The sequence below is a fragment of the Anarhichas minor genome, unplaced genomic scaffold (assembly GCF_050575085.1).
Source record: "Anarhichas minor isolate MPS153535 unplaced genomic scaffold, ASM5057508v1 ptg000024l, whole genome shotgun sequence".
In the NCBI taxonomy this organism is placed as follows: domain Eukaryota; kingdom Metazoa; phylum Chordata; class Actinopteri; order Perciformes; family Anarhichadidae; genus Anarhichas; species Anarhichas minor.
In genome coordinates, this window is record NW_027466470.1 from 11,430,706 (window position 1) to 11,440,000 (window position 9,295).

Here is a 9,295-nt window from a genome sequence, read left to right on the forward strand (position 1 = left end):
GATATTTAAGTACACAATGAAACTGGAGGCTGGAAGAGACATCTGACTGTATCAATCAACAACAGACAAGAAGACAGGGTCAAAGAAAAGAAGTCTCTAGAAGCTCGCTGACTCCCGGATTACCAAACTGTCATACAGCCAAAGGCCCAGTTTATCTTTTAATTAACATATCATACACCAAGACAAACACGGCATCAATAATGCAACAGCAACATGCTACAATATTCATGTCAGATGAAATGATGGGGGAACTATTTTAAACAAATGTCCGCCCCGGCTAGCGGGCAGGGCTGAGTTATTCAGTATAAAGAAAGGGATAAATAGAGCCATGAGAAGAAGAGAGCAGCTGACGCCATTTGTGACTGTGGCCAAACGGGAGGGGACCGAGGGCCAACATTTTGTTTGTCGCGACGAACAAATGGTGACAAACGATGGCAAATTGGAGTGAAGGCCCCCCACTGAGCTATGGTCTGCCCAGTGGGGTCCCAATGGACCAGAGGTGCGAGCTCGGGAGAATAGAGACGCACACACACATGTATAAAGTTATCGAAATGTAATAAAGTTCAAGGCGCGGCGTGCATTTAGAAGCACCCTCTCTTTAAATAATAAGATGCCAGAGAAAAGAGTCATTGGGAGACTGGAGACAACACACAAAGGATCTCTGACTATCTAATCCAATGTTTCACATGAAAGAGTTGAGCCTCTGCTCAGGACTAAAACAGCATTTGGCTTAATCCTATAAATCTATATGATAGAGACAGATGGTAAAGTAAGTTCTCTGTGTCTCTCTGGGAAGAAAAAAAAAATCCCCCTCACCCCATACCTCTGATTTCCAGCCTCGTCCTTCGGGGTGAAGTGAAGCTCTCTGCGGTGAGTAGTAGAAGTGGTAACCACAAAACTGTCATAAATAGATTCCGGGGGCCAGCTCCAGCCATGTACGAAAAGGTGTATATCATTTAATTGGCTGGATAAGACAAAGCTTTTTAATTTCCCCCGAGATCTTGGTTGCCAACTTTTGTTTTTACACCGCAGAGAAGAAGAACTCAGTGCAGTGCCAGGAATTTACAATGTTCTCTTCTCCATGGGCGATGCTGTGGGTTTCTTTTTTCTCCTTGGAGAGCTCCACAGATATTGGATTAATTATGGATGTTTAAATATCAACCCTGATAAAATATTCTTACTAGTCTGTGAACATTAGTGTGTCTGCGCTCTGTCTCCTAAGACCTATCATGGCATGTGCTTTGGCACAGTGGACACACACTTACAGCCTTTCCCCTCTCTCTCTCTCTCCCTGTGCTTCCCCTGCCTCCCTCCTTCACACAGACAGACCATTGTGTGTGGGCACAGATGAGATTTGCATGCATGTTAGACTGGATTACACATGCAGGCTCTGGGAACCTGGACCCCTGTGGTCTCCCTTCACTGTTTGGGCCCGAAACCGGCAAACTCTCCTTTCAATCTGCGACTTCAAACAAATCTCACAGCTTAATTGGCTCGAGAGTGAACGAAATCAGAGGTTACATTCCCAGATTTTGGGAGAGTGGGTGAAAAAGATTTTGAGCTCCTTTTGCAGCTGGAATTTGTTTCAAAATCAATCTCATGAAACCCCCTCATTGAATTTTACATCCATCAGCGGTCAGATTCATAACTCGGGGTGATGAGAGTGTGCGAACGGGTTAATCCTCTAAGTGATATGTATAATGAGAAACGTAATCCTTGATCTGAAGACGCTGTGTAAGAGGGTGGAGATTGCAGATAAGAGCAGCCAAATCTCCTTAAAAATAGCCGAGAACACAATATCAATCTGCACTGAGATGTAACAAACATTTGATGAATTGATTTTAATTGTATATGTCAATACTTTCCCTGATCATGTTTGTGTGTATGTGTGTGAGCCTTTGTTGGTCAAGCCTCTCCATCATCCATCAGTGTATTTATAGTGCATTTGTTGACAACAAAACAGCACTAAAGTGCCTGCAAACAGACAAGAAAAAACATTTCATCTCAAAGCACTTGTGTGTCATTACATTTATTCATATAAGCATTAAAGTAAATTGTCGAATGCGTTGTTCTTTAAGCAGCTATAAGCCGCGCGGAGCCTCTCTGCTCAGCAGGATTATAAATGAGATAGGATTTAATATTGATCCTCACATGACCTCCTATGAAGTTCTCATCATTTCATAATATTCTTCTCACATGCTGTTAATGGGATCAATGGGCTCCCACATGTCCAGACGCACATAAACCTTGACCGTATTGCTGTCAGACAACAAGCATGACCGCGCTTTTTCCACCGCCACGGGGGGGATGAAGGAGGGTGAACTGAAACGTGGGGGGTCGATTGTTTACTTGATTTGTTTACTGCAGTCGATCGTAAACAATCGAGAATGAGAAGATGTTTCTTATTTCTCATCATTTCTCCATGCAGCAGTTTGGACAGGCCTGAATCCACCCGTGAAAATGAGGCGTCTGTTTGATCACTGTTGCATTTTGGCTCCATTGCGCATTGAGCTTTACTGAGTAACGCCACCTTCAAAGGGCCAGACCGTGAAATATTGGATAATTTTACCTCTCACTGGAACGAAACCAGTTGATGAGCAAATTTACTGTCTGCTCTGAGGCTCTTTGGTGCTGCTGCAGGAAGGGAAAAAAAAAAAAAAAAAAACTCTCTCCCTTCGCAAAGCAACACCAGGTTCACAAGCAAACCACATACCTGAATGAGCCTGATAATTATCTGAATATATTTCCATTGCTATTACAAAGGGCTGCAATCAATGAGCGAGGCTGCCTTAAACACAGCGCTCGTGTATCTCCCGAAGGCATTCATTTCACCGTGGCTCTCATATGAGTCTGGGGGCGGATGGTCGGTGTGGGTGGAGGCAATTGATTCAATGTATCTGAGGCGATGCCAGGCGTGCGGAATACAAACACACAGTGATGGGAGCTATAAGAAATGCAGAGGGGAGCTATACCTGAGTGACTGTATACATGTGCAAACCCCCGAGCACCGCCGTCACATGTAATAAATCAAATCATTTGCCTTCCAGCCAGACAGCCGGCTTTTTGAATCTTAAGCAGCTTATGAGGAAGGGGACATGGACGAATTGTGATTCATCGATACCGAGCCTCGCGCACACTGTCCCCTCTCTTTCTCTTTCCCCCACTCCCCTGTCAGCTCATTAGTCGCCCATCTCGATATCGCTATAAGGGGTACATTCAAACTCACAGCATTATGCCAGCTCACACGCTTAATACTGTGAATTGAATGAAAATAAATTGTCAGATTATTGTCGCAAATTTCCCCTCCCTTTGTGTGTCTGCTCACACACAGTATTGGACTTGAGTCACACCTTGTCAACCACGTTCAGAAGTCAGGTTCTGAAGTCAGCAACAAAAGCGGTGAAACAGTATCTTTAACTCCGCTGGCAGGAGACCAACACGCTGACATCTATGTAAAGGATTTTTTTTTATTTTTTATGAATTGCATTCATTGCATCCTCCACCACAGAATATAAATTACATCCTGAATAAATATATTCCTGTAAAATTAGATATCTTAATGATTTGTAGGGATAAATCTTTCTGCACAAAGACTGGATGGCAGCAGGGAGAAGAAGAAAAAGTGAATGATGGACTGAATATTGCTGGCCTGATGTCATCTCCCTTCCTATTCTTCCGTAGATGATAACTCATCTATCATCTACGACCCATTAACAACCGTCCTCAGTCCGGCTACAGTAATGCCATCAGGAAGAGAAGAGCCCCTCTCTGCCGTTAACATAATTGTTACACACTGGCTCCAGTCAGATGCTGTTCTCCTCTTTATGACCAATTACCGTTATCTTTGTTAGACGACAGCGTCAATCTGCTTTCATTGCAAGCGATGCAAAAAAGCGAAATCAGGCCTGGGTAAAGTTCCCTTTGATGAAAAGTGGATACATTTTACTAGACATCTACTGCACAAATTGTTTTTTTTGGGGAGAAAAAATATCCCTATTTCATGTGAACAGTCAACTATCATTCTCATCCCCATCACAGATATGCTTCTCCTTCAGTTCAATAAAAACAAGAACATTTTCATTTCTGTCGAACAGTTGTACATTTTTATACATTTTTGCCAAATATTGCATGAACGGTCCTCATTGCTTTCGGTGATGAGACAGATCACATTTTCAGCACGCTGCCTCGGAATATAAGAAAGATAGTATATTTGTATGGTAACATGTTCTCTCCTTTTCGTTCACTTCACAAGATGTTTGTGCTATATCGTAAATGGCCAATATAGATCATTCTAGGTTAGAGGAATAAGTAACTCTGTAAGCATGGTGCTGTCCCAGTAAGCGGTCTAGCAGCATCAACTATGCTGCTTGAGAGATTCATGCTCACGCTTGCACTTTTTTTCCAACAAGTTATCTCGATTTGAAGGCATAAAAATAGTCAAATTTATGTTTCCTTTTCGTGGCACTGTGCCACATTGGCTCTGTTTCCTGAAAGGCTGTTCTCACCCAGAACCCAGCTCCTTGTTTGATTTATCAGAAAGATGTCGCACATGTGTAAATTCAAAGTACAAGTGGGCGGGTGTGAGGGACAAAAATACTTTGTGTTGCTGTGGGGCAACAATATGCAGAGAGATAAACTGGCTTGGTGTATTCTGTACCTCACAGCGGTCGACGAGCAGACTTGGATATAACAGACAAAAATGTTGTTCAGTGTTCACAGTTCAGTTCATTGTACAGCAGCAAGCATACAAAAAAAAAACACTCAACACTGAATAACTGTTAAAGCTACAAAGGCATTTTACACTCTACTGAGTAGCTGAAATAACTCCACATAGCTGAGTTGCTCTTCCTCGACATGGCATGGAGACAGTTAGTATAGAAGGCAGACTGAGCCATTTAAATTCAGGTACACTACAACCACTACCAGTAACTAGCGTTTCCACTCTCCAATTACCCCCCCCCCCCCCCCCCCCCCCCCCTCACAAAACTTAATCTCCATAGTGACAAACTTCCGTCCATGCTTCAGAGAAAAAATAGTTGGCTCCTGCATCAAATGGTTGTTCTGTGTATCTTTAAAATTGCATAACTTGTGCTTCTGTGCCTACCTTTGGTATATTTAACATAAAAGCCCAAGGCCCTCTGACTCTTCTATTTATGTCCTTGGGGGGTTGTGTGCCGCCTCTATAGGCTGATACAGAAGCTGAGTCGAAGCATAGTTGACTGCACAGATCTTGTGTATGAAAGCAGGATCGTCACGATGTAGAGGAGAAGTGGTTTGTCTGGTATACCACGCAGAAAAACCTTTTTTATGAATTATATAACAAAGTGTTAATGCAATCTCTTTAAGAGCCCTAAAACATATTTATTAGCTTTTTACTATTAGCGATTGGGGTCTTACATAAACGCACCATTTTCTGCCAAAGGTTTAATGCTTTTGTGTATTTCACATCAAAGATATGTCTAATCAATTTTCCTCTGAGCTCTTTTTGCTGGTTAAAAGCAGGCAGATATTTGTAAGAAAAAAGTGATGTTACTTCTGTACACCAATCACAATTTTGCAACATTTGAAAGATTGGTCACCGTCAATCAAATCTGATCAAACCACACCCACACAAACCTGATTGACTGAGCTTTTAACTGTTAAACTCTGCATAAATAAAACAGAAATATAACGTAACATTGGTTTCTCATTTAGTCTTATTTACAGTGAAAAACTTCAAATTTGAAGCCAAGTTTTCAGGGGCTTTAAGACACCATCCATTGCAATGTCATGTTCTGTCAGCTCTTTACTGCATTCTATCTAAAAATATGAAAAAGAGGGGCCGTGTGTTTACTTCCTGTTTTATTTTTGTAATAAAACTATTGAAAAACGGATCAGTTACATGCTGAAATGTAGTGTGACACTAGCAATAGTCATAAAGTTTCAATTTGAATGTACGTTTTCAGGGGCTTTAAACTGGTTGTGGCTATTTAGGTTGTTGTAAAGGAGTTTCTTGAAGAACACAAGACAGAAATAATCAGGCTGAAAAAGCGAGCTTGTTCAAACAGAGTAAATTCAGGCTTGACCAGATTTTTTTTTTGCACCCTGTTATCTCCCTTAAAATGTCAAGTACCTGAATGCGCTGATGAGAGCATGAAAGTACTTATATATCCTTGAGTCCCAAAGATTAAAATTTCCATTTCAGGCGAAAAAAGCCTCTGGAAAGCCAAATATCACATGCTGAGTGTAGAAAACTGGAAAAGGTTACTGAGCCTTATCTGCAATTATGCAAAAACACAGAGATTGGTCAAAAAACAGATACGTTGGTACAAAGGAAGATGTTGCTTACAGCGTTCTCCTCTCATGTGTAGCATACAGCACATCCTAGAGGAGAATATAGGCATGAACAGCTGACGATACACAAGTCACACCTTGTCATGTTTTGAATTATGAATACAGGCAATTAAACTTTAAATCCCCCCAAAGTGAAACGATAGAGCTGGCTAATTAACAAGTATTTGTCCCATTTGGTTTTAATTCATGAGCTCCTCATTTGCACATTAGATATACAGGAATATTTTCAGATAATATCTATCCGCTTTAGTCACATCCAAGGCTCTGTATGAACACTGGAAATGCTGCTTCACTCCACAACTACAAATAAATACGAAGAATTCTCGAAAGCGTCACTTTATTTGACCCTCTTCTTCTATCAGCTACACTGACATGGAGCTGCTAGGATGTTGACAACTCCACTTCTGCACCCATTGTGTCAATTGTTTCATTTATTTTTTAGAGGAAGAAAGACTCGGGACAAGAAATGAAAAATTTGGTGCGTGGGTCACATGGAGGGGAAAAAAAAGCTGCTCTCTTATCTTTTCATCAACACCTGGGAATATAAATAGTTCAGTTTAAAAATAATGGCTTTCATCTTCAATTACGCCTCTGAATATTCAATATGGGAGCAATGGTGCCCCCTTGTGTAAAGGATAATGAATAGTCTGATATTCATTGAAGATGGGTTCTAATAACATCTGATTGCTGAGAGGTTGTACAAAGTGTTTGTACCTGTGTGATCACCTCTCTGGCAGGTTCTGAGGTACAGTATGAGTTTTGAACATTTTTATTCCACACTCATACAGTTTCCTCTGCAGTAAACTTGTATTGATTCCCTCAGAAGTGAAGGGCACTCCCTCTGTCTCTCTTCAGCCTCCCGGGCTCTCCACACAGACTGCAGCTCTACCCTCCGCTGTCAGAGCTCTGGGCGCTCTGCACGGCCCTGGGCTCGGTCAGGCGGTCGTAGGACAGCGCTGTCATAACCTGAGAAAATGAACAGCGTGATATGGCTTTAGAGAATAGAGAGCACCGAGTAATAAGCAGAGGCTATCAAAGACATGCTGAGATAAGGATTTTACTGGCAAGTAGCCACTGGGTTTTTTTCCGTTTGGGTAAGTGAAAGAAGCGTTGGATGGATTCTAATAGAGAAGACACATCATGTACCGAGTGGGGTAGGAAAGAAGAAGCACTGTGTTAAAAGCATTATGTCAATTCCAGCTCATTGAGAGTAGCTCTATACCTCCCTGTGGAACAAAACTATTGTTTACACGTTGGTATTTGTATGGATTAAACAAAATATAACATGTTAATCCTCGAGCTTTAGAGGTGCTGGTAGATGGATTTTAAATAAGAAGCTACAGCTTAGATAGCAGCTGACATTTAGCCCGGCTCTGTTAACACAATATATATTGTTGATGTAACCACACCATTTTTTTTTTATACTTCAGCCGTTGTATGGTTCAAACAAAGGAAACAAATAGTGAGCTTTAGGTGGATTTTGTTCATTATTGATCTTCTCAAATACTCTCTTCCAGACAGCCATTAAGCATATTCTTCACTGTTGCTGTAAGATTTAAATCTTTTCAGATGCTTTAAACAAAGGTTAAGGATGCTTAGGTGGTTGTATAGGAATTTCTTAAAGAACACAAGACAGCTTGCCAATATCAGTCTTAACGCTAAGCTAAGCTAACCAGCTTCAACTATTGCAAACATGAGAATCGTTTCATCCTCAGTTTGACGCTATTAATGAGCTGTGCTGTACTTACTGTGATCATTATGAGAAGAGCTAGCATCATGCCCAGCATTACGTACAAATTGTTGGTCAGTCCTCCAGCCCACAAAGGACCCAAGATGGTGGCCAAGCCCCCGACTGAGCGTCTGACACCTTGGCTGAATCCTTTTGGTGAGGCGTCACAAAATAACGACAAAGTTATTTATTTCAAACATTGAAATATGGGAAGTTTAAAAAAAAAAAGCATGTACTACTGTTCCTTTGCATCGCATATGCTGAGCAGCAATCTGCTGTTTGAATATGTTGAATCGTGCAAACAGCAAACAGCCGTACAGCCAGCCAACCTTGTGTTTTCTCTGCTGTGACTTTGGAGAAGAGAGACACCTGAGACACGGCCACGAAGGGAAGCCCCAGCAGCTGCAGAAACACTCCGATGATGAAGCTCGACAGCTCCCATCCATATCCACCTGGCAGCATCGGAAAGATAATACCCTGGTATTAGGCCCATTGAATTATAGTAGTCTGCCCTCATAGTATATGAACATATCATGAAACAATTACATTTACTGACTGTAATCTAACTCCACCTCTCACGTACATTAAATACATATATATTAGTAGATCTCTTAGCTGTTCAATTATTATTATTAATTTTCTTTCTGACGCGTGGTGGTAAGGATTCAATGCCTGCGTCAGATCATACTTTAGTTATCCATCCCTTCCCTCGGTTTTTAAGTTCCTTCCACAAATGGGTTGGCACCACCAGAGATGGCTCTATCTGCAAGCTAAACCACTGCCAAGCTGGCAGCCGCTAGATATTTGTTCTCTGCTGCTTTGCAACATGCACATGTTTGTGTGAATATGTGCCCACTCCACTGTTGGATGTTCCTTTCTGTAATCAAATAATCTAAATGAAATTTCACCAATCAAAAGGTATTCTCCGTGGTCCAAGAAAAACGTATTTCTCATCCGGTATCTGCCTTTAAGGTTTAATTTCTTTGTTTGGTTGTTTTAACTGTAACTGTAACAAATAGCAAACAAAAGTAGGATATGCTCTAACAAATAGCATTTTTGTCTAATTAGATTACTGTAATCCTTTTATATGTACTCAGGCACTCCCCAGCTCCAGCACCTGTCACTTGTAATCAGAGCGATAAACGTGACGAACTGCAACAGACGCGGGCCAACATGAACATACAGGATCCAGCTTGCCTGTATGATCTCCTGAATGATATCATTTACAGGACA

General features: G+C 41.4%; 1 protein-coding gene across 1 annotated transcript in view; it reads right to left on the minus strand.

The window, feature by feature from the left end:
- Positions 1–7,153: 7,153 nt before the first annotated feature.
- mfsd8l2 (major facilitator superfamily domain containing 8-like 2) overlaps positions 7,154–9,295 on the minus strand; it is a 6,858-nt gene continuing 4,716 nt past the window's right edge. The window contains exons 9-11 of the mRNA XM_076098654.1: positions 8,392–8,514; positions 8,082–8,212; positions 7,154–7,299 (exon numbers count right to left, since the gene is read on the minus strand). Of these exons, the coding sequence (XP_075954769.1) occupies positions 7,219–7,299; positions 8,082–8,212; positions 8,392–8,514 (335 nt within the window). The 3' untranslated portion in view covers positions 7,154–7,218. The remainder of the gene's footprint in view (positions 7,300–8,081; positions 8,213–8,391; positions 8,515–9,295) is intronic.